Here is a 26,229-nt window from a genome sequence, read left to right on the forward strand (position 1 = left end):
GAGCGGGGGACCACACACACACACACACACACACACACACACACACACACACACAGAGGAAGGAGTTCGAATCAGGTCCTTTTTCGTCACTGTAATGAAATGTGGGAGGCAGGTTAACTTTAGAAAGAGAAGATACTCAGTCAGTCACTAGAGCTGAAGGCTGAAAGTGTAAACAACATAGCACAGGCTCTTGTGAGGCTCCCCCTGGACTGCGTAACCTCATGTGGAGGGCAAGTGACGGTGGGGGCGGGGGACCATCACCCACAGCAGGAAGATGGGTTAGGTAGAACCAAGACTGGCTTTTGTAAAAATCGCCCCTCAGGGACTGACGACTAAGGAGTCACTTCTGAGAACAGTGCTCTCAAAGACACAAGGGTTGTCCGTGTGCTCCTCTACCTCGTGAAGGTGCTGCCAACATCCACACTAAGGACTAAGCTTCCCGATGTGATCACAGCAAAGTCTTGGCAGCCGGCCAGCTCAGCCCATGTTCAGAAGATCCTCAGAACCACCCTGGGTGCAGATGGGGGATTTCAACTCCAAGAGCTTTCATAGAAGAGGCCCCTCTCTTTTCCCTTGGTCCTTAAAAGATGAGGCCTCCTCTAGACATGTTAGAGATTGGGAAGTGCTACTGGAGCTCCCTCCCTCCCTCCCTCCCTCCCTCCCTTCCTCCCTTCCTCCCTCCCTCCCTCTCTCCTTTCCCTTCATTTCTCTCCCTCCCTCACTCCCTCCCTCCCTCTCTCCCTTCCTCCCTCCCTCCCTCCTTTCCTCTCTCCCTTCCTTTATCTCTTTTTTTCTCCTTCCCTTCTTTCCTCCCCTTCCCCTCTAATTGGTATATTATTCCTTATAAACCAGGGAAGAGCAGAAAGAGAACTCAGAGCTCTAGCTGGGAGTCTGGGCTGTGTTGATAGGGAGTGTCCTGGGTTCCACTGTTGCTCACAGGCTTTTGCTGTAGACCAAGCAAGTAGCAAAGTGCATGTGTGCATGCGCACGCGATAGATACATAGATAGATAGATAGATAGATAGGTAGATAGATAGATAGATAGATAGATAGATAGATAGATAGATAGAGAGGTGGGGGACTTTTCTATAGTAGTTGAGGGTCTTTTGAGAGAGGCAGAGATGGGTATGTTTCTCCTGATCTGAATTCACCCCTTGTTTTGGTTGCAGGCCTTGGTTTTGGTGGTCGTGCTGGGCTGGGTGTTCGTCCCCATCTACATCAAGGCTGGGGTAAGTATCCACTCTGTTATCTCTCCTCATCAGCAAATACACGTGTGAAGTTGACCCTCTTGGAAGCCACGGGAGACTTTATGGCATAAATGACAGAGAATAGTCCGGGTTTGCTTTCATCCCTAGGTTTTAAAAGAGCTCCTGATTGCCTGCAGGGGCATTAAACAGTCCTCTGGCCCCATTCAGTCCAAGTTCACTACCCTTCCATCTAGGACAGTCCCTAAGTGACCCTACTTTATTCAGAGCCCCTCCTACATGTAAGTGTATACATTGGGAGCTAAAGGTGATGTAGGGCAAACTCTGCAGGTTATACCTTCTGAAGCCTCACAGATTGCTGGTGACATATTGGTCCCAGAAGACAACAGGCTAAGGGTACAGGAAGCAAAACAGGAAGTGTGGTTGGGATTCGCAAAAGAGAAATATCAGAATAATTGGGAAGGCCTGCAGCTGCAATCCTTTGGACTGCATGTGTAGAACAAGGTGACAGTCACTTTCAATCTGGACAACTTCTTTGGTGCATTGGCAAGAGGCTACCATTGTCTTATTTGCAGTAGATGAACTATATAGAAAAAAATACATACAGACATAGACACATACAAACACATATGTGCATTTGCATGCACCTTCTCCAGGGCAAGCATCTGCCTCCTTAGTTATGTCCAGTCATGTGTTTATTAGAAAACATGTGTTTTTGAATACTTTTGATATATTGCACCTGAATGTTAGGACCTCTCTACTTCTACTGTATAGGGTATGTAGAACTGAAATCAGCACATGGCATCTGGCTGCTTTGTAGACTTGCTGGGCTGACAAAGGGGTATGAATCCCTGACCACACTCCCGAGGCTCTGACACCCGGCTAGACCCCACTTATCGGCTTGCCCTGGGCTCTCTGTTCACTGGGGCTCCATCTCATCCCATTAGGTGGTGACGATGCCAGAGTACCTGCGGAAGCGGTTTGGAGGCAAGCGGATCCAGATCTACCTCTCCCTTCTGTCCTTACTGCTTTACATCTTTACCAAGATCTCAGTGAGTGCATCGCCAGGGGTGAGGTGGGGCGGGGTGGGGCAGGGGAGGCTGGCCACTGGTCCATCTTCTCACTGTGCCACATGTGCCGTTCCACCGAGAGGCAATGGTAGCTTTCTATGGCCTTTGTGCGCGAAGCCTTCTTGCTCCTGAGGGGAAGGTCCTGTTTTATACACCAGGGAGCCAATGGAGTGCAGTAGGACTCCTTGTCCTCCACTGTGGTATGAGTTGACTATGTGGCAGGCTCATGAAAGTTCACCAAAAGCTGCTCTGAAGAGAAGATTAAAGGGGGAGTTGAGATGTCACGTGAGCTGTCATCCCCACCACTGGGTATATACCCAAAGGAAATGGAAGCAGCATGTAAATAAATACCAATCTCCCGCGTTCACTGAAGCCTAATTTACAATAGTCAAGGTATAGCGTCAACAAAAGTGCTCATCAGCAAGTGTAGGTGGAACCCTGTGATACACACGTACACACACACACACACACACACACACACACACACTGTTCAGTCTTAGAAAGAAATCTCATCATTTGACGATATGGGTGAACATGGAGGCCATTATGTTAAATAAAATAAGTCAAGCCCAGAAAGATAGGTGCTCAAGATCTCATTTATATGTGGGGTTTAAAAAAATTAAACTTATAGAAATAGATTTTTAAAAATTTAAAAATCTTTTTAATTTAAAATATTTGTGTATGGGTGTTGTGTTATGTGCTCCTGACTCTCCCCTGTGCCATCCTCCCAATGTGTGAGTGTGTGTGTGAGTGTGTGTGCGTGTGTGTGTGTGTGAGTGTGTGCGCGTGCGTGTGTGTGTGTGTGTGTGTGTGTGTGTGTGTGTGTGTGTGCATGTATGCGTGTGTGTGAGTGTGTGTGTGTGTGTGTGTGTGCATGTGTGTACACTCTCGGCGCCCCATCATCTGATTCCCTGGAACGGGAGTTGCAGACAGCTGTGAACTGCCATGTGGGTGTTTGTGTATCGGTGTGTGGATATGCATGTGTGAATCCACGTGCCAGAAGAAGGCATTCGATCCTCTTGTAGCTGGAGTCACAGGTGGTTGTGAGCCACTCGATATGGATGCTGGGAACTAAACTCAGGTCTTCTGGAAGAACCATCCCTCCAGCTCCTCCATCTACTCAATGAGAAATTAAAAGTTCCATGCAATATATTTTGATCATATTCTCCCTAACTCTTCTCAGATCTTCCCCACCTCCCTACACACCCAATTTCATGTTCTTTCTCCTTCTCAAAAAAGAAAAAAAAATCCCAACATCAAAACAAACAACAAAAAATACCAAACCAAACAACAACAAAAGAGCACACAAAAACTTGGAGTCTGTTTTGTGTTGGCCGGTTACCCCTGAGCATGAGGCCTGTCCTGGAGAGCAGTTCATGTGTCCAGTGACACTCCATCAGAGAACACTGAATTTCCCTCTCCCTGGAGGTATACATAGTAAACCGCTTCTTGATTAGAGGTGGCACTTTGTATCCACGTTCCCTTCTAAGCCCCGGGATTTTGTCTAGCTTAGACTTGTCCAGGTCTTGCCCAAGCAATCACAGTCTCTGTGTGTTAACCCCACTACATTTGGATGATTCTCTTTCCCTGGGATCATCCACCATGTCTGGCTCTTACAGTCTAACTCTCTGCTCTTCTGCATGGATCCCTGAACCTTGAGCAGAGCAGTCAATAAAGACATCCCATTTAGGGCGGAGTGCTCCAAAGTCTCCCCTCTGTACATTGTCCAGCTGTGGATCTCTGTGTTAATTCCCAGCTCCTCAGGAACCTCTGATGAGAGTTGAGGGATGCACTGATCTGGATCCCAGCAAAGTGTTCCCTGTACAAAACTTTGAAACAACATTGTGTCTGATAAACCACTGTGGACTGCTTGACTTTAACAATAGCAACACTTTGCTGTTCTTGGTTCGTTTTCTTCCTTCTAATTTTTTCAGCAGTATTATAAATCAAATCTTAGAATTCATAGGATTTTACTCTCAGTTCTCCAGCATACACCTTTAACTTTTGGAACCAAAAAACATTATGCTTTTATAACATTTAATAAAAACTTAAAAAAACCCATGATTTAAAAATTCAGATGACTTAATGTTTGGTGTGCCCAAAATTTCTTGATTATCTAAAAATGTTTTCATAGGGTTAAGACATATTGAACTGCTGGTTCTTCAAAGAAAAATATTTTTAAAAGTTTTTAGCATACCACATTTATTTTTTCCCTCCTATATTATCCCCTGGTCTGGCTTACATGCAAAGAATTAACAAATTAGATTGTTTGTCTCCTTGTTCAATAATAAAAATTCTTTATAATATTCTGGACTCTAGACCCTTACTAGGTGCATAACTTGCAAGCATTTATATTTTTACTTTCTGGACACTATCCTTTGCTGCACAAAGATTTTACATTTTGGCAGAATTATTGATTTTGTATTTGTTGCTCACACTTTTGGTGATATTTCTTAGAATTTGCTGAAAAATTTAAGAGAATGAAGATTTATTTCCATGGTTTCTAGTAAGAGTTAAATTAAATAAAAAAGTGTGTGTGTGTACACCCTGCATGCACATATGGAGGCCAGAAGTCATTGTTAAAGGTCTTTTTCTATTGCTCTCCACCTCATTCTTTTGAGGCAGGGTCTCTCACTGAATGTGGAGCTCACCATTCAGCTAGACTGGCTGGCTACTACGTCCCTGGGATCTGCCTGTCTCCAACCCCTGCACTGGGGTTGTAAACACATGCCATGTCTACCTTTTACCTGGAGCTTAGGGATTTGAATTAAGGTTCCTGTGTATGCACAACAAGCATTTTATTGACTGAGCCCTCTCCCAGCCTTTCTCCTACGAGTGTTATCTTTTATTTTCCTGGATTTGATCTATTTGAGTTAAGTTGTGTATATAAGGCAGAGTCCATGTGTTCTTTTGTACATGGACACTCAATCCTCCAGCACTATTGGTTGACGGGACCACTGTTTCCCACGAGTGGTTTTGAGCCTGCTCTCACAGGAGAGGACTTTGTCTTAGGAGTTGGGGCTAACAATCAGGAATGTTATCACCACTTCCTGATGCATACTGATGACGTCCTCAACTGGTAGCAGCTTGATTGTGGCCTCCTCATTCTCCCTCCCTCTTCCAGGGTTAGTTTTTAGTTACAAGATGAAAAACCTGGACTTTCCAGTCCTGTTTCACTACCAACCAGTGTGCAGCCTTGCCTAGGACGTGCTAGGAGTGCTGAAGGAATCAGTGTGGGCTTCACAAGGGAGGGAAGGCGCTAAGTGAGAAGAGCAAAGAGGATGTAAACTGTGGAGCTGGGCATACTAGAAGGGACAGGACGCTCAGAGGGACCTGGGTCTTAGTTAGGCTGTGAGCGTGTGAGCGCATAGGAAAGGGAGCAAAGCTTTCCCTTCTGAAGGTCAGCGTTCAAGCCACAGTTCAAGCTGGTGACAGTCTATTGACGGCAGTTGCCATGGAAAGGGTACTCTTTGCCCTTAGACTGGTATAGGGGCGGTCATATAAACAAACTAGTGCCAGGCCCTTTCCCCTCCTTATCACCTCACCTACTTGTCAGGTTACTGATTAAACCTCCCTGGACTTGAGAGCCCCTAGGGAGTCAAGGCCCAGCCCCTTGCATCCCAGCTTGAGCGAAGGAGCAGGTCCTCCAGCCGGCACTGTTTCCAACATTTGGCAATGGACTTGTACACAGTTGCAGGCTGCTTCTGTGTGTGGTTTCAGAGGCTTCTGGCTGGAGGCCCTGGCCAGCACAATACTTGTTCCACCCAATGACTAAACAATGATCCCAAAGATGTCTTGAAGGGTGCACGTGAAGATGCCTGAGTTCCCCGCTAGTTCCCACTAGGGGCTTTACCCACTGCCTCTGGTTCTCGTCAGTGGGCTGGGGTTGTGCATTTTATTTTCCAAACCATGAAAGAGGAAAGAAACTGAGTCCAAGAGATGTCAGGTGATTTTTCTCAAAAGCCACACGGCTAGGGCTGGGGAGATGGCTCAGTCAGTAAAAGCACTAGCCACACAACCCAATGGCTTGAGTTCCATCCCCGGAACCCACATAAAAAGCCGGATGCAGCAGAAGGTGCCTGTGCTCCCAACCCAGGCACAGTGCAGTGGGCAGGAGAACTGGCTGCAAGGCTGGGAGCCTGCTACCCTGGAGTAGCTGATCAGAGGAACAAACAGGAGAGATCCTGCCTTGCCTTTGTAAGTTGGATGGTGCGAACAGACTTGGAACGCTTCCCTCTGACTCCCATATGTGAATACACACATGTCGGCATACACACATGCGCACGCACACACACATGTGCGCACCCCCCCACATACATGTGCACACACAGCTGGCATACAGACACACAGCTGTCCACCACTGTGATTAAAAACTGTCTAGGTTCAAAGCTTGCAGTCTCACAGTTCTGCCCTGTCTTCAGGTGAGAAGAAGCTAGAGGATGATGGGAAGGGATAGACTGTCTCATCCTGTGTCCTAGGCCCCAATTTACAGAGGGACAAACCTCACAGAAGGGCTTTGTGAGGTTCAACAGGAACAGAACGGAATAAGAAGCAGGCTTCCTGACACCCAAATCCTTTGTCCTAACGTCCTCTCTGTCGTATGTCTCTTACATTCCTCTACAGACATTAGGTCAAAACCCAAGCCCCCAGGAAAGTGAGGAGGGTTTACAATGCACCCTGTAACCGAATGGCTGAAAGAAGGCTCTGGAAGGACTGTGAGGCCTCTGCTTCAGTGGGTGTGTGATGATGGTGAAGGAAGGGCGTGTGCACAGGAAAGCAAGACGTCCTTATAAATTTGGTTGGCTTTAGGTTCACTTTGCAGCATAGGATGATATTTTTAGAAAAATTACAGTGATGTCAGTTACACCTGTTGGGAGCCTGATGTTCAGGAACACAGGGTTCATAGACACAGAGTTAGTTCCCAAACCACGTGGTAAGGATTTATATTAAACAAAGATTAACCAGTGTGTGTGTGTGTGTGTGTGTGTGTGTGTGTGTGTGTGTGTGTGTGTGTGCGTGCGCGCGCGCCTGTGCCTGCACCTGCACAGATGGTTTGTGAGATTCATATCTAGACAGGGAATAGCAAAGGACCTGTCAGGAGGGACTTGGAAGGATGTAGGGATTTAGTAGGTGTGTGACTGGTAGGAGAAGAAAACAAGGAATTACAGGTACAGGTTAGCGAAGACCTCAGTTGTGGCTGCCATCTTGTGATCATGTCTCTTTGTCACTCCATGAATTTTATTGGCTCACTTGAACACCTGCCGCATCAATCTGCAAGAGGCATTTTGTTCTGTGAGATTTCCTGACGTGGTGTATCTCATTCAAATATGGATAATCAGTTGAGATAAGGCTTCAGATTTTATGAATCACTTGACAACGGGATGTCCTGGTTTCTATTTCCTGGAGCTGTTATCACAGATCATGACTGCAATAAACTTTTTACAGCAACCCCGCTGTACATTTCAGGTCTTTAGGTAGACATAAAAGCTTTTGCTCTTGCTTAATGTTTGATGCTTGGGACCTGGACTGTTCACTTTGACAAATGGAAAGAGAAATTTGAGTAATGAGGCTTCTCCATCTGAAACCTCATTGCCAGGGAGGCCTTACTGGATGATCAGAGCTGTCTTGGTTAGGATCAGAATGGGCAAGAAACACACACACACACACACACACACACACACACACACACACACAGTCCCAGGGTTGGGTCAGGGATGATGGTGCACCCCTTTAATTCTAGCACTCAGAGGCAGAAACAGGAGGAACACTGTGAGTTCAAGGCCATCCTGGTCTACATAGTGTGTTTCAGGAAATAAAATAAAATAAAATAAAAATCTCAGGGTTTTAAACCTCTGAGCTAAGGCCAGGTAACCTGCCCGAGGCTCTGTTACTCTCAGAGGTTTCCCAACGGGGTCCATGTTTTATTGCTACCCAAGAGTCCCATAGACACAGCTCAGCCCACCTCTCAACGTGATACGAATGATGCTATTGGGTTGAACTCAACCTTTGATCCACGGCTATACACATGGTTTTATTGGAAACCCCACAAAGCACAAGCCAATGTGTTTATGTTGTAGTAGGCTGTGCTCTTGTCTCCGCAGCCTTTGCCAGAGATGGTGAGGGAGAATGATTCCCTCCCCACTCTTGTGGGTGTGTGTTTGTATTAATGGGGATTGAACCAATGGCCTTGTACATTGAACCAAGGCCAACACCCCACCACTGAGATATTTAAAATTTTCTTATTTTGAATTTAAAATTTTTTTTAATTTATTTATTTGTATTTTATTTGCATTGGTATTTTGCCTGCATGTATGTCTGTATGAGGGTGTTGGATCCCCTAGAGGAGGAGTTACAGATAATTGTGAGCTGCCATGTGGGTGCTGGGAATTGAACCTGGATCTTCTGGAAGAGCAGCCAGTGCTCTTAACTTCTGAATCATATCTCCAGCTCCAAATTCAAAATTTTTTGAGACAAATTTTCACATAAGTTGCCCAGACTAGCCTTGGACTCTCTGTAGGTCTTAAGCTGATGATCTTCCTGCCTCAGGGTCCCTAGCAGTTGGGATTACAGGCTGATGATACCATGCCTGGCTTCCTACCCCTGTAGAAAAGGACCGTTGGTTCTTGGCTTTGAAGGATGTACTTTAAAATTGTTACTTCCAGTTGGTTTTGCTGAGCAGCATTGAGAAAGTTTCTTTCTTCCTTCTCCTTCCCTTCCTTTCTTCTTCTCTTGTTTTCTTTTGTTCCTCCCTCCTGTTTGTTTGGTCTGTTTCTCTCTCTTAGTGCTAATAGAATCTTAGCAAAGGAGCAATCTGGGATGATCTATGAGATGTAGTGAGGACCTAGGAGGGCTCTTTATATCGAGGCTGGTAGTATATTCTCTAACTCACCCACCATTTTCATAAGTGAAAAAAAAAAACCCTGCCCCAAACATTTCATACATACAAAAGTACAAAGAATAATATGACAAGCACTTTTATATCTACCCCTCAGACTTTATTTATGTAAGCAATTTATTTAAAAAAGAAACCAGAACCTATTGGTATCTACCCTTGATCTCAGTTCCCTTCTTAAAAAGATAAAACAAAAAATTAACACATTGGAGTGTTAAAGCAAACAACCAGAATGAAAAGAGCCCAAGAAAAGGCACAAAAAACAGATACAGGCACAGAAACCACTTGTTCACACACTCAGAAACCCCATAAGAACATGGAACTTGAAGCCATAATATACACGCAAAGTACCTGTAGGATAAAAAAAATGAATGAATGAATAAATAAAAATGAAAAGGATAAAATTTTAAAAAAAGAGATAGAGAAGAAAAAGCCCCGATATGACGTTATGAGACAGGGAATCTCCAAAGGTGCTGTTGAGTTCATTTTCTGTCGGCCATCCACTGCTGGGCATGCAACCTGTCCTTAAGAGGAGTCTGCTTTCCCAGGGAGACTCCCTTGCAGACAGCCGAATTTTCGTTTGGGAGTGGCTATCAACTGGAGACAGCTTCTGGGTTAAAGGTGGGTCACGTGAACACTTCTCCTTCCAGCTCTAGGACACTCTCCGGTGAGACCCACACAGGCCCTGTGCAGGCTGCCTCAGCCTCTGTGAGGTCACATGTGCGTTGGTCCTGTTGTATTTAGGAAGCCTCATTTCCTTGGTGTCCTCCATCTCCTCTGGCTCTTATGCTTCCTTCCTACGCTTCTGAAGGGTTCTCTGAGCCCTGAGGGAGAGACTTGATGGAGACATCCTACTTATTGTCAAGTGTTTCACGTCTTTCACTCCCTGCACATTGTCCAATTGTAGATCTCTGTGTTTGTTCTCATCTACTGCATGAAGACGGCTGAGCAAGGCCCTGATTTAGAAATACAGGAGAATGTCATTAAGAGTCATTTTATAGCTATGTTCCTTTAGTAGAACAGTAGTGTTTGGTTTTACCCTAGGTATCTGGGTTATCTAGTCTCATGTTCTTGGTTACCCAAGCACTGTCTGGTATGGGTTCTGTCTTGTGAAGTGGGCCTTACATCACATCAGATGTTGGTTGGTTACTTCTACAAGCTTTGTGACATTGTTGCACTAGTATATCTTGCAGGCAGACACCCCACCCTTGTAGATGGAAGGTTTGTAGATGGGTTGGTGTTTACATTTCTCCTTTGGTAGTGTGCAGAGTACCAAGAACACTGGCCCATAGGGGTGAAGGCTCTATGTAGGTACCACCTCTCTTTCTCAAGGTTCAGTGCATTATATAAGTGTTGTCTTCAGCTTTAGGGCCTTGCTGTCAGTTTCTGGAGAGCAACCTACAGCCTTGGCAATAGCCTGAGTTGTTTGGGGGTTCCCATGTGACCCCTTTGGCCAAGAATTCAATTAGACAAAACCCATTCTTGGTACTGGAAACTTCATTTGGTGACAAGAGATATCCAGTTGGGACTATATCCCCCAATACCTGGCAGCTATGAGCATGGCTGAGCAAGTGTCTCTGGTAGGATGAAGGGTCCTTAGGGCATATGCTCAAGAGTGGTATAGCTAGATCTTGAAACAGATTGATTCTTATCTTTGTAATGAACCACCACACTGACTTCCAAAGTGACTAGCCATACAAGTTTGCACTGCCACCAGCAATGGAGGAGTGTTCCCCTTGCTCCACATTCTCACCAGCATGAGCTGTCACTTGTGTTATTGATCTTAGCCATTCTGACAGGTGTAAGATGAAATATCCAAGCAGTTTTGATTTGCATTTCCCTGATGACTAAGGATGTTGAACATTACTTTAAGTTTTTTCTTTAGAGAATTCTGTTTAAATATGTACCTCATTTTTAATGTTTTTTTCTTGATGTCCAGTTTTGGGGTTCTTTGTATATTTTGGATATTAGCCTTCTATAGATGTGTACTTGGTAAAAATCTTTCCCCATTCTGTAGCCTCTTGCTTTGATGGTGTCCTTTGCCATACAGAAGCTTTTCAGTTTCATGAGGTCGCGTTTATTAATTGTTGATCTTAGTGCCTCTGCTATCAGTGTTCTGTTCAGGAAGCTGTCTTCCGTGCCAATGTGTTCAAGGTTATTCCCCACTTTTCCCTATTAGGTTCAGTGTATCTGGTTTTCTGTTGAGGCTATGATCCATTTGGAGTTGTTTCATGAAGGATGGTGAGTGTGGATCTATTTGCATTCTTCTACGTGCAGCCGTCTATTTTGATGAGCACCCCTTGTTGAAGATGCTGTCTTTTTTCCAGTGTATATTTCTGGTTTCTTTATAAAAATTTTTGGGTGTCCATTGGTGTGTGGATTTATGGCTGGCTTTTCAATTCAATTCTATTGATCCATGGGTCTGTTTTTGTGCCGCTTCCATGCAGTTCTTATTAGTAAGCCCTGTAGCACAATTTGAGTCAGCGTTGGTGATACCTCCAATAGTTCCTTGATTTTTAAATTCCTTTTATTAAAAGTTTTGCATTTAGCCGGGCGTTGGTGGCGCACGCCTTTAATCCCAGCACTCGGGAGGCAGAGCCAGGCGGATCTCTGTGAGTTCGAGGCCAGCCTGGGCTACCAAGTGAGTTCCAGGAAAGGCGCAAAGCTACACAGAGAAACCCTGTCTCGAAAAAAATAAAAAAAAAAAAAGTTTTGCATTTATTTTACATACCAACCACAGTTTCCCCTCCCTTCTCTCTTCCTGTTCCCTCCCCCCACCTCCCTTCTATTACCCCGCCCCCCCCCAGCCACTCCTCTTCTGTCTCCATTCAGAAAGGGGCAGGCCTCCCATGGGAATCAACAAAGCATGGCACATCAAGTTGAGGCAAGACCAAGCTCCTCCCCATGAATCAAGGTTGGCCAAAGCAACCCAACTTGGGGATTGGGTTCCCCAAAGCCAGCTCAAGCGCCAAGCCAGGTCCTGATCCCACTGCTAGGAGTCCCACAAACAGACCAAGCTACACAACTGTCACACACATGCAGAGAGTCTAGGTCAGTCCCATGCAGGCTCCCTAGCTGTCATCCAGAGTAGGTGAGCTTTCACCAGCTCAGGTCAGCTGTCTCCAGTAGTTCCTTTATTATTCAGGATTGTTTTAACTATTCTGGGTTTTTGTGTTTTCCATATGAAGCTAAGAATTGTCCTTTCGTGATATGTGAAGAATTGTGTTGGAATTTTGATGGGGATTGCACTGAATCTGGAGATTGCTTTTGGTAGTGTGGCCATTTTTTTCTATATTAATCCTACTGATCCATGAGCATGGGAGATAGTTCTATGTTCCAGTATCTTCTTCAATTTCTTTAATTCAGTGTTTAAAGTTTTTTTTTTTTAATCAAACAAGTCTTTGACTTGCTTGTTTAGAGTTACCCCAAGATATTTTATATTTTTAAGGCTATTGTGAAAAGTGCTGTTTCCTTGATTTCTTTCTCAGATCAGTTGTTATTTGTGTACAGGAAGGTTACTAATTTTTGAGAGTTAATTTTGTATTCTGCTACTTTGCTGAAAATGTTTATCAGCTGTAGGAGTTTCTTGGTGGAATTTTTATGATCACTTATATATATTATCAGAGCATCTGCAACTAAAGATACTTTGACTTCTTTCTTTCCAATTTGTATCCCCTTGATCAAACTGAGTTGTCTTATTGCTCTAAGATTTCAAATACTATATTGAATAGGTGTGGAGAGAGTGGAGAGCCATATCTCTCTGAATTTAGTGAAATTGCTTTGAGTTTCTCTGTGGGCAAAAGTTTCTGTCCCACAAGCCACTCCCAAATAGCCAACACAGAGACTTAATATGAATTATAAATGCTCAGCCAATAGCTCAGGCTTGTTACTAACTAACTCTTACATTTTAAATTAACCCATATTTCTTATCTATATTTTTCCATGTGGCTTGGTACCTTTTCTCAGTATGACATGCCCATCTTGCGTCTCTCTGCATCTGCTGGTGATTCCTCTTACCCCACCCTTCTTTTCCCATCATTCTCAGTTTGGCTCTCCCACCTGACTTTTATCCTGTTCAACTGCTGGCCAGTCAACTTTTTTATTAGACCAATCACAGCAACATATATTCACAGTGTAAAGGAATGTGCTACATTTCACTCTATTTGAGTTGATGTTGGCTATGGGCTTGCTGAAATTGCCTTTATTGTGTAAAGGTATGTACCTTGTATCCCTATTCTCTCTAGGACTTTTATCATGGAAGGTTAGGGAGTTTGTCAAAGGCCCTTTATGCGTCTAATAAGATCACCATGTAGTTTTTGTCTTTCAATTTGTTTTTCTGGTGGATTATACTTATTGTTATCATGTGTCAAACAATCCCTGCATCTCTGGGATGAAGCCTCCTTGATCATGGTGGGTGATCTTTTTGATGTGTTCTTCGATTCAGTTTATAAGTATTTATTGAAAATTTTTGCATTATGTTTTTTTCTTTGTTAAGTCTTTATGTTGTTGAGGTATGAAGCAACTATGGCCTTGTAAAATGAACTAGACAATATTCCTTCTGTTTCTATTTTGTGGAATAATTTGAGGAATATTGGGGTTAACTCTTCTTTGAAGTCTGGTAAAATTCTTCACTGAAACTGTCTGTCCCTGGGCTTTTTTGGGTGGTAGACTTTTAAATATTGTCTTTTATTCCATTGGGTGTTACAGTTCTATTTAAATTGCTTATCTGATCGTGATTTAATTTTGGCAGATGGTACATATTGAGAAAATTATCCATTTCTTTTGAATTTTCCAGTTTGGTGGAGTACAGGTCTTTAAAGTATCTCATCATGATCCTCTGGATTTCCTCCAAGTCTGTTATTATGCCACCCTTTACATGTCTAATTTTGTTAATTTGGATCTTCTCTCTCCTCCCTTTAGTTAATTTGAATAAGGGTTTGTCAATCTTATTGACTTTTAATCAAAGGACCAACTCCTTGTTTCATTGATTATATTGTTTTTCTTGCTATTTTATTGATTTTTGGCTCTGAGATTGGTGATATATTGCCTTTATTCCTTTTGGGTGTGATTCCTTCTTTTTATTTTAGAGATTTCAGGTATGCTATTAAGTTACTAATATGAGATGTCTCCAAGTTTTTGATGTAGGCACTTACGGGGCTATGAACTTGTCTCTTAGAATTGCCTTCATTGTTTCCTATAAGTTTGGGCATGCTGTGTTTTCATTTTCATCTAATTTTAGAAAGTCTTTAATTTTTGTCCTGACCCATTTTTCATTCAGTGGTGAGTTGTCTGTTTCTATGAGTCTGTAAACTTTCTGTTGTTTGTTGTTGTTGACATCCAGTTCTAATCTGTGGTGGTCTGATAGAATGCAAGGTGTTATTTTGATTTTCTTGTATCTGTTGAGATTTGATTGTGCCTGAGTATGTGGTTAATTTTAGAGTAAGTTCCCTGAGCTGCTGAAAAGAAGTTATGTCCTTTTGTGTTTGGGTGAAATGTTATGTAGATATCTGCTAGGTCCATTTGCTTTATGATGTCAATTAGTGTCTGCATTTCTCCATTGTGTTTTTGTCTGGATGACCTGTCTGTTGGCGAGAGTGGTGTATTAAAGTTACCCGCTATCACTGTGCAAGGGTTGATGTGATTTCAGATGTAGTAGTGTTTATGAACTTGGGTACCCTTGAATTTGGTGCTTGATGTTAAGAATTTAACATCCTCTTGGTGGAATTTTCCTTTGATGGGTATATAGTGTGCTTCTCTATCTCTTCTGATTGGGTTTTATTTTTTTATTTATTATTTATTTTTATTTTTTGAGACAGAGTTTCTTTGTATAGCCCTGGCTGTCCTGGAACTCGGGTGTTTATTCTCCTTAATTTCATCGAACTGTTTGTTTGTGTGTTCTTTAAACTCCTTGAATTCTTTGGTAAAGTTATGATTGTTCTTTTAAATTCTGTGTCCTGGGATTCATCTAGGTAACTCTCACTAGTGAACCTTTCTACAGAACAGTGGATGAAGGAAAGAGAATACTGGCTTGACCTTTCACATTATTTGTATTTTTGTGATGACATGTGGCATATGGACTTCTTTTGTTAGTTCTAAGTCTGATATGGACAGAGCAGGTTGGACAGACAAGAGGATGTGCCTGTGGCTTGGGCCTAGAGGTTGCAAATGGCTCGGGTGGAAGGTCAGGTGGACAGAGGGGGGCTGGGCTGGTGTTCAGGATGGCTTCCTGGCCCATGCCTGGCATGTGGGTGTAGATCTGGTTGGAAAGGTTGGATATAGGCACTGGATGTTGAGCCTAGGCTAGATCTGGTGGGTTCAGGAAAAGTTGTGATGGGGAGGTCAGGAAAACTCACTGGGATGGATCCTGGAAAAGGAAGTGGGGTGTCTGGCTGGCTGTAGAGGTTGGATGCAATACAGAAGGGACTTGTAGTTGGTGGCAGATGGGCCAGGTACTGGTGGAAGCTCAGAGGTCAGTTTTGGTGTAGGCAGGGCTGGCCAGAGTAGGCCAGGGTACCAGATGTGGTGCCCATGCTAAATCTGGCAGGCCGGGGTGGGCGGAGGCATGGATGGCCTTTTTATACATTTTGGTTTTTGTTTTGTTTTGTTTTTCGAGACAGGATTTCTCTGTGTAGCTTTGCGCCTTTCCTGGAACTTGAATTAAAATATAATCACATTACTTTCCCCTTCCATTTCCTCTTCCAGAACCTCCCAAGTCCTCTTCCTCCAACCCCTTCCATATCACCATTCTCTTATATTGATAGTCTTTTAAAAATTGTTATTGCCATATGTATATATATATATATATATATATATATGTATGCTTGTGTATGTCTGTATAATGGCTGCATAAACAAGACAGAAGCATCACAGCTTCAAAACAGAATGCAACACAGAAAGGGAAGGTCTCATGGGGTCCCACTCCTAGACTAAGAACTGCAGGAAACTGCTGACTGAGAGAGGGTGTCACTCCTAGGGAGGAAGATGATGATGATGATGATAATGATGATAATGATGATGATGACAATAATAAACGTAGCTGATTGTCCAATACATAGTGGTCAACCTTGAAACCATAGCCAGACAAGCACCAATACTTTTTAAGTACAAAAATATTTATTAAGTTGTTTGATAACCTAAGTGCAGAGCTTTTAGAAAAGGTAAAGATTTCTATAATGAGCATTTATTTAGAAACTTTAAAGAAATTTTTAGACTTTTAAGTAGTTTATAACTTTTGTATACAATAAGTCAGATGTTTACTGATCTTGTTAGTGCCAAGCAGATATCTCAAAGATGAGGAAAAAGGAATTCAAGATGGACATATTTCAGGCAAAATGCCAGAAACACTCAATGAAGTAAAAATTAATAATTTGAGAACTTGATTTCTCAGTTAACTAATTGCTGTTTTTATGTTGTCAAAAGACTGTCAGTACATACTCTAGATATCTGTGAAACTCTCAGAATGCTTCCCTTTCATCAGCGTAGTCCTCCCATTCTGGGGTTTAGGCAGCACAGAACGTCTCTGGAACCTTTTCTTGAGGTGGCTCATGGGTTGGGGCAAACAGTAATGCAGGATTTCCCTGCCACAGTGCTCAGCTTCACACTTTGCTGAGCCTCTGGCTTCACCTTTCTCCCACCATTTCCAGGAGAGTGAAGTTTCTCCAGTCTCTTGTGTTTTGTGAAGTAGACAGAGTTCCCTGTGAAGCTATTTCTCCACATCTGAGGAAAGGGCAGTTCCAGGCCCAGAGCAGAGGCTGATAACAGACATGTTAGGAACCAGGATGAGACTTTGAAATTCATTATGTCTTCTCTGAATATTCTTTAGTCGTTGTTTGAAGCCTTGTACATTCCTCAGATGGGACATTTTGTTTACGCAACACCATCTTTTCTGTTTCTAGTTCTTTCTTTGCCTCCAAGGCTTCCACTTTTCCCCTGTGGTCTCTTCAGTTTGTTTCATGAGCTGTTGCAGATGTCTGCAGTTTATCTTAGCTCGATTATCCATCCTTTCTTCTCTCTCCGTGATTCACCCACGAAGTTTATGCTTTTTTTCCAACCACTGTATCTGTTTTTCCTCCACTGTCACAAAAGAGCAAACCCAACTTCTCAACTTCTGGTTGCACTTTTCCAGCGCATCTTCTTAAATGTCAGCGTTCTTGTTTGGCTCTCTCCATGTCCTTCAGCATTTAGCTCGAACTCAGCGGGTCATCCTCTGTGCCAGTGAGGTCATGTGATTCTGCCAATGGCGGCTTGGCCATTTCAGAGTTTTCATCTCTTTCTTTGCTTTCTCACTCCTCATCACTTGTTGTTGAAGTTTTGTGTTCTGTTTTTGTTTTTAATATTTTATTTTATTCTTATGTGCGTTGATGTTTTTGCCATGGGTGTCGGGTTCCCTGGAACTGGAGTTACAGACAGTTGTGAGCTGCCATGTGGGTGCTGGGAATTGAACCCAGGTCCTCTGGAAGAGCAGTCAGTACTCTTAACCCCTGAACCATCTCTCTGGCCCCTGTTGTGGAAGTTTCAACTTTTCATCTTGTAATACCACAAGATTTTGAGCCTTCCTTGGCAGCGTGTACTTTACACGTTAACACACGATCTCTTTCCACTAAGAGAATTTCTTGGGGTCCAACAGCTTGCTGACTTGAGAATCTCACCGTCTCGCTGCAATCCCAAAAGCATAGGCAGAAATGAGCAAATGACAATACTTTTTGAGTATCAAAACAACACATGCCTGTGGCAGCCCTTGGTAAGCTGTAAAATTCCCTGGAAAAGAAGAGGGAAAAAAATCCCAGGGAAATGAAAAATTGAGGCAGGTAGGAAGAACTGAAATCTCATGCACAGAGAGCTCGGGCTAAGGTGGATTTCCTCGACTAGATGCACTTAGCTACGGTATTCTCAGCAGGAATCCTGGTTTTTGGTGTCCCAAGGACAGAATTCATGAGAGGGAGAGTTTGTATTAGTTTTTTTAAAATTGTATTTTAGTTTTAAATAGCATATCATAAAAATAAGACTTAATTAGCAATACTTAAGCAGCTACATGCACACACACACACACACGTCACTTGTGTGTTTTTACAGGTGTGTGTGTGTGTGTGTGTGTGTGTGTGTGTGTGTGTAGACAGGAGTCTTATTATGTAGCTCAAGATGGCCTCAGAAATCCTCCTGCATCTCTATCTCAAGTGCTGGGATTACAGGTGTGAGTCACCACACCGGGCTCCAGGAAGATTTTATGGATGTCATTATAGCACGTCTTGTGACTGTGAGTTACTTATTGTGACTAGTGCTGGGAAGAGTGTCACAGTGTGGCTGTCACAAAGCTCTGAAGACCACATACTGGAAAATAAAACAACCGTGGCGTTTGTGCTGTTTTCTACTGGGGTTTGAACTTAGGACCTTGTATACACTAAGCATGGAATGCACCACCACACTACAGCCCAAGCCAAAGGGTATTTTTAAAGTAGTAGACACCTTCTAACTTTTTTCATGTTCTTAGCTAATTTGTCAAATCAAAAGCATGTGTATTTAATAGCATTCTTCAGTAACCAGTGAATAGGATTCCTTTAATTTAGATGACTTTGTGGAATGAAAAATGCATTATTTTAGGGAGGAGAAACATTGTGAATATTCATCACAGTATCAAGTGGCCTGGTGTGCAGAGTGTGGAAGAGGTGGCCATTTTACACTTAGTGTGACTAGTGTATGGTGGAGCTCCTTTCTTCTATTCAGCTGCTGCTGAGACATGGCTGTGGAGCGCATCCGCTGCCTTTCCCACTACCAGACGCTGAGACATAGCTCTCTGCTTTAAAGATGAAGAAACGGAGACGAAGAGAGATAAAATGTTTTGCCCTCATTCTTTAGGGCTGTAGCGGCAGTGCCCAAAGTCAGGCCCTCAATCTATGAGTCCGTGTGTGTGTGTGTGTGTGTGTGTGTGTGTGTGTGTGTGTGTGTGTATGTGTGCATGCCTGTGTGTGTGTGTCTCACCATCCCCCTTCTTATCGCCTTATTCTGTCTGTCCTTCCTCACCAGGACTGGTGATGACATAGGTCTCTTTGGGTGAGAGCATCTTGCAGGGGAGGTCTGAGATGACTACAGCTAAGATGTAGGGCCCCCAAAAGGCTGGGAGGGCGGGACGATTTCCTCTTGGGGCTCAAGTTCTAGCACACAGCCATGGAATTGGTATTAGGTGGAACAGTAGAGGCAGGAAACTAGAGATTCCATGGGGAGGGTATCTTGGTCCGGTTGGGTTGCTACTGTAATGAAGTACCCGAGATTTATAAAGAACAGAAATTTCTTACAGTTTTGGAAAGCAGTGCTTCTGAGGGCTTTCTTGCTGCGTCATCACGGGGTGAAAAGGAGCTTGCAGCCTGGGCTCTCTTTCTTAGGAAGTCAATAATCTCATTACGGGGGTCCTTCCCTCTTGGTGTCACTTAATCCTAATTACCCCCCAAAGGCCTCACCTACAAAGCATCAGTATGTGGATTTGGGCATTGTGTTTTCAACTCATGGACCTTTAGGGACACACTGAAACCATAGCAGAGTGCAGAACATGGCAGGGGACCTGAACACGGCAGGACTCTGAGCAACTGCAATGGAGTAAGGAAGGGTGCAATGAGAATGTGTGTGTGTGTGTGTGTGTGTGTGTGTGTGTGTGTGTGTGTGTGTAAGAGAGCCAAGTCCAATCCTGTTGGCCCCTTCCCAAGGAGTGTGGCTGGATTCCTTTTTTAGATTTCTAAAATGTGTTCTATTTTGTGCAATTAAAAAACAACAACAACAACAACAACAAAAAAAAAAAACAACTCATATACTTTGTGGAGGAGGAGTCTAATTTCAGTACCTGCAAATCTAAAAAATCTATTACCAGGTAATATTACCAGGTAATAGTCTCCTTCCTGGAAGCACAGTATTTTGATGCCCTCTGCTGCTTTATATTAGCAACTGCATACCACCCAGCCAGGTCGCTTTACCAGAGGCAGAGAAGAAAGTCTGGAAGAACCATGTAAAGAACATAGTGAATTCAGCAGTGACAAGGGGACAAGTCCCCTGAAAATTACACCAGCCAGTATAGACAGAAGCACTAGTAATGTGCAAGAGGCACTTAGTGTTCTGGATGAACTCCTTTGGGGCCAGGCAGGTAAAATTAAAATCGTGAAGAAGCAGCGAGTGGAGGTTGGGTTTCCCACGCACAGATCTGAAACACTCAGACTTGCTTTTGAGGACAGAGATTATAAACCTGTGCACACTGATGTGTAAGAGCCGGGAGCAATGGCTAAGAGCAGCAGCTGATGGGTGGGATGCTGATAGACATATATACATACATATATATTATACATATATATATATTATACATACATATATATATATTTATAGTTAAATGTTTGTGAAGCGTCTTGTCCCATGGTCCTCAGCTATGTATTCACAGCCTATGGTACATATTAAAGGTGAAGGGATGTGGGGCACAGAAACCACTTTCAATTTGTGTAATCTAGCATTTAATAGATTTTTTTTAACCACAGAGTCCTTTTTCTTGTGAAGTGCTAACTACTATCATGAACAAAGCTTGCTTTATGGCCCCTGTGACCAGATGACCTCTCACTTCTGCCTGCCTATGTCTCGCTTCTCTCCTCTCAGGCAGACATCTTCTCTGGAGCCATATTCATCAATCTAGCCTTGGGCCTGGATATATACTTGGCCATCTTCATCCTACTAGCAATCACCGCCCTTTATACAATCACAGGTGAGTCCATTCAAGTGACGGGCAGCTCAGGCCTGGCTCAGGGTTAGGCACTTGCAAAGGATAAAGGAGGTAGGGTTAGAATGGCTATTTTCTTGGTCTCCCTGGCAAGCCATGTGAATGCTCTGCGAAAGCTCCCGTGCTGGTTGGAAAAGTCAGGACCGCTTTTCACAGGCGCTCGGGGAGAGCTTAGCCCTGAAGGTTGTGGGACGTTGTGGCTAAGCTAGGACAATTAGAGGTATGCCAGGTGAGAAAAAAATAAGAGAAACGGAGAACGGTGTCAGGAATGGGCGTGGCTCGGCTCAGAAGCAATTCGAGCCTGCAGGTACCAGAAGAAGGTGGGTTACTGGGAAGGAGCGGGCAGAGAAGGGACATGAAGCATGATGGTACAAACAGGTACAGAGTCCTTGGGAACCACAGGTCTAATGTGACTAGATTAGGAACCATTTTGAAGTGGGAGAAAGATATACGAAGAGGTTTTGGAGTACGATTTGAGGATGGCAGAGACTCGTGTTCTTTGCAGGAGTGAAGGGGAAGATGAACCTTAGAGCTTGCTGCTCCATGGGAGCCCTGTATACCTGAGGACAAGAAGTTCCTTAGAGAGGCTGGGAATGTAATTTACAGTTAGCACATTTGTCTGTCACATGCGTGTGTACACGTGGGCACACACACACACACACACACACACACACACACACACACACACGGGGTGGGGGCTGGGCTCCATCTCTAGCATTACAGAGTAAAAAGGAGCAAGCCTTCTTTTGAGCCATGTCCTAGCTTAAAAAGCTCACAACAAGTGTTTTCCACTCAGGTATAGACAAATGCCCCGCCCTTTCCCAGGCCTTTAGGTGTTTTTGTGAGAGGTGAAGGTTAGGAGAATATTGCAGCAAGATTAGGGAGGAGGGAAGGCAGGCAGATGGTGGCGGCAGGGGCAGTGGAGGGCTCCTTGGCAGGTGCCTTGGTGATAAAGAGAGGGTAGTGGGTAGGAAAAGGAAGCAGGTGGACATCGCACACTCCATGTGATCTCTTGTCTTTTTGCCTGCTTAGGGGGCCTGGCGGCGGTGATTTACACGGACACCTTGCAGACAGCAATTATGCTGGTGGGATCTCTTATCCTGACTGTGTTTGGTAAGTGGGTTAAGGCTAGCTGAGGAGGTGGGGGCAGAGGTGTGCAGTTCTGACCAGGGAAGAGCAAGTCTGGCTTGCCTGCCTGCATGCTCTGCTGTATCGAGTTTTTGTCTGTCCCACCAGTGAGCTCCCAAATAATGACACGGAGACTTATTATCAATTATGAAAGCGTCATCTTACCTTAGGCTTGCCCCCAACTAGCTCTTATAACTTAATCTGCTTTTATTAATGTATGCTCTACTTCATGGCTTTTTTTTTTTTAACCTCTTCTCCATTTTTGTACATTGGACCTGTTCATCTCTGGCATCTCTGGAGTAATTCGTGTACCTAGATTCCTTCTCCTCTTCCTCGATCTCTCCCCAGAAGTCCCGCCTGTCTCTTCTGCTTAGATACAGGCCATTCAGCACTTTATTAAACAAATCACAGCAATACATCTTCACATAGTGTACAAACATCCCATTACACTCTGCCTAGCTCAGGGCACTGGCCCAGTCCTGACTGGCCATTCTTATGGGAACCCCCTTGCCTCTTTGGACCCTTGTTGGAGCAGACCCGAGGAATACTCGAATTGCCCCTGTTCTTTCTGGATAGCTTGGTTCAGTGGTCTCTAGGGTAGGCCTGTGGTAATGTGGTGCTGTATTTGCAGAGAACCTGGGTAAAAATGAAGAAGGTTAACTACCCATCAAGTGACACAGATTTACATGCTGTATTTTCAGGCTGAAACTATATCCTGCATACACTGTGATGTTAAAAACCCACCATTTAGGCATTGTTGGTGATAGGTGATCTTTCATTTTAATGCTTCAGTTGACAAAATTTTAAAATTGTTCACCCACTGTCAGCATCTTCTACCATTTCTTAAAATTGTCCTGTCTATAAAAGACAACATTGGAAAGCCTAGCTGTTAGGAGGAGACAGAAGACACATGTTGTTTTTCATGTGTATAGGACCCTCTGGGTGTCATTCAAAGGCTCTTGTCTATACTCTAGGGTTTAGTTTTCTGAGGATTTCATTGGGTTTTCCCCGTAGGCTCTGGGGGGTCAGCAAACAGGCTAAAAGGCAACACTGAGCTGAGAGGTGGCCAAGTTCTGATCCCTCACCCATTCCTGGTACATCCCTGGGACTTGCTGTCCGGCCTGTGGCCAGTCTCCAGAAAGCAACTATGTGTCTCTAACTCTGTGTTCTGGGTTCCAAAGACCATGGATGACAGCTGGAATTTAAAGAAAAAACAGTCTGCATGTGGTTCAAAACCGAGGTCTTCTTTTAATAAGACATTCCTCCTTTGTATATGGTTTTCAGTCAGGGCACTTCCATAGACTTTGAAATGTCAGTGGCTCCCAGGAAGGCCGGGCAGAGTTCACACTCCCATTTTTATAAATGAGAAACCTGGGGCCTACAGGGAAGGTAATTTGCCCCAAACTGTGCACGCTTCAAGGGCGTTCTCCTGTGCTGGTACCCTCTTGGTGTCCAATATACTCATACATGAAATCACTATATGGAATTAAATTTTTCACAGTGTTCTTTTTGGTACCAATATTTTTCAGCTTTCAATGAAGTAGGAGGGTATGAGGCATTCATGGAGAAGTACATGAAAGCCATTCCAAGCATGGTTTCTGATGGAAACATCACCATCAAGGAAGAATGCTACACTCCCAGGGCTGACTCGTTCCATATATTCCGAGATCCTATTAAGGGAGACATTCCATGGCCTGGACTCATCTTTGGCTTGGGCATCCTCTCCCTGTGGTACTGGTGCACAGACCAGGTATGCTGTCTGGGTGTGCAGGTAGATAGGTTGCATGATGGAGACTCCCACCTGGCAGGCTGTTGGGGTTGAGTATGGAGATGAAGGTCTGTGGGTTTCTGGGGACCAAGGCTAAAGACCCAAAACAGGGAAGCTGGGATGTCAGATGGTCACAGTGTCGCACAGGTCCTCACTGGGATGTTCTTGACAGGTCATCGTGCAGCGCTGCCTCTCAGCTAAGAACATGTCTCATGTGAAGGCCGGCTGTATCCTGTGTGGCTATATGAAGCTGTTGCCCATGTTCCTCATGGTGATGACGGGGATGGTCAGCCGGGTTTTATACACAGGTAATTCCTCTACCCGAGCTCAGCCCATTTTTACTTTGCTAGCTGTATGGCACTCTGGAAGCCCTCCCGCCCCTCTGATACTCTTTCTTTCGTGCCATGATTACCAAGGTCAGGGCTGCCTGTGTCAGGCAGCGTGCACTTCAGAGACACAGAAATCTTGGCGTTGCCTTTCCCAGTCCCTTTTTTTTTTTTTTTCTTTTTTTGGTTTTTCGAGACAGGGTTTCTCTGTGTAGCTTTGCGCCTTTCCTGGAGCTCACTTGGTAGCCCAGGCTGGCCTCGAACTCACAGAGATCCGCCTGCCTCTACCTCCCGAGTGCTGGGACTAAAGGCGTGCGCCACCACCGCCCGGCCATCCCAGTCCCTTTTTAAATCAGTTTATTATTTATTTGTGTTTTAAAAATTTAAAGTTGTTTGATGGCAGGCTTGTCACCAAGCCTGAAAACCTGCAGTTGATCTCTGGAGCCTACGAGGCAGAAGGAGAGAAACAATTCCCTCATTTCTTCCATCAACAGTTGCCTTCTCGTTATTTTTCGAATCTTCCACAGTCGTGACGTCACCCAGGTTCCCTCTTCCAGGAAACAGTGTCTGCTCGATGGCTGTTCTGCACCCTGACCCCCAGCCTTTGCAGTGGTGTCTAATACTTTATTTTGTAATTTTAATGTCAAAGGCCCAGCCAGTTGCTGAGTGCCATGTTCTCTGCCCTGTGTTGTGGATTGTTTCCTTGCAGGGGCCTCAAGCCTGTGACTTGCCATCTAGAGTGACAGGTTCATCTTTGGCCTTTTTTTGTGGCATCTCAGCATTGCTCTTTACATGCTGCTGCTATGAATAAAAATAATTTTTGGTGAGCTGTTACAAATCAAAACTGTTTGAAATGCAAAATAACAACAATAAATAAACAGAGCACCACAGAGTGACAGTTTGGCAAGCATCCTCCAAAATCAAGTCAGAAGAGTTGGCAGGCATTTGCTATCTTGTCCTTGGTTACATGCCCCCTCTAGGCTCTCCTCTTCCTGTGCCGGCTTGCACACCATGGGGAAATATAATTGCCCTCTATATTCGTAACTCACACATCTGTGGCTCTTCAACCAACTACATATTGAAAAAAAATCTGCACAAAAAAATTTGTAAAGTTTTGCTTATTGCGTTTTCCAAACAACAGAGTGTAACAGCTATTTCCATAGCATTTATAGCTTATTATGTATTGTAAGTACGTCATTTAAGGGGAAGATATGCATTACAACAGGTACTATGATATTTTATTTAAGGGGTTGAGCACCCACAGACTTTGGAATCCATTGGGTCAAGAGTACCCAGGAACCAATCACGTGTGGATACTGAGAGACACTTGTCTAGCAAACAGAATGGCTCATTCCTTAATGGCTATTTATTTACAAAATACTACTTTGGTGAATTGGTGCTGTGCAGTGCAGTGCTAAATGGGTACTTAATAGATGTTTGTGGAGCTGAATTCTATATAAGTTTCTAGAATTTGCTCCAAGATTCTAGATCTTGTTCCCTTCTCCTCCCAGTCTATTTCTTTCTTATCATTGCACCAGATTTCTCACATCTTGGGAGTCATCATAGTTTTCTAGGGGATTGACTGTATGCTTAAGAGCTATTCAAAATAAACCTCAAAACTAGGAGTCACAGATAACCATGATTTTCAGGAGGAAAAAGAAAAGACAATTATCATCACCAAGCTGTTAAGATAGAAGACAGCGTCTCCTCCCTTCCCACCAGATTATTTCTTAGTTTCCTTTTTTTCCTTTTGCCTAAGAACCATTTTTCTCTGCTGTGGGAGCTTCAAGCTGTGTCCGGGATAACAGGGCCAGGATATGACACAGAATGGCTTAGCTGGGAGATGTTCTCTTCCTGGCAGTGTTCTTGGGTGTTGGGTGGGAATATCTTGTTTGAAGTGTTGCTTTAAGAAGGTAAACATGCCCAGTGGTGGTGGTGCACGCCTTTAATCCCAGCACTCGGGAGGCAGAGTCAGGCGGATCTCTGTGAGTTTGAGGCCAGCCTGGGCTACAGAGTGAGTTCCAGGAAAGGCGCAAAGCTACACAGAGAAACCCTGTCTCGAAAAACCAAAACCAAAAAACAAACAAACAAAAAGAAG

General features: G+C 43.9%; 1 protein-coding gene across 1 annotated transcript in view; it reads left to right on the top strand.

Moving 5' to 3' along the window:
* The window catches only part of Slc5a1 (solute carrier family 5 member 1), an 83,358-nt gene that overhangs the window by 40,347 nt on the left and 16,782 nt on the right, over positions 1–26,229 (top strand). Inside the window, exons 4-9 of the mRNA XM_028870736.2 lie at positions 1,169–1,228; positions 2,152–2,256; positions 20,789–20,894; positions 21,942–22,022; positions 23,567–23,787; positions 23,978–24,113. Of these exons, the coding sequence (XP_028726569.1) occupies positions 1,169–1,228; positions 2,152–2,256; positions 20,789–20,894; positions 21,942–22,022; positions 23,567–23,787; positions 23,978–24,113 (709 nt within the window). The remainder of the gene's footprint in view (positions 1–1,168; positions 1,229–2,151; positions 2,257–20,788; positions 20,895–21,941; positions 22,023–23,566; positions 23,788–23,977; positions 24,114–26,229) is intronic.

This window comes from Peromyscus leucopus, chromosome 7, assembly GCF_004664715.2.
Source record: "Peromyscus leucopus breed LL Stock chromosome 7, UCI_PerLeu_2.1, whole genome shotgun sequence".
NCBI lineage: Eukaryota > Metazoa > Chordata > Mammalia > Rodentia > Cricetidae > Peromyscus > Peromyscus leucopus.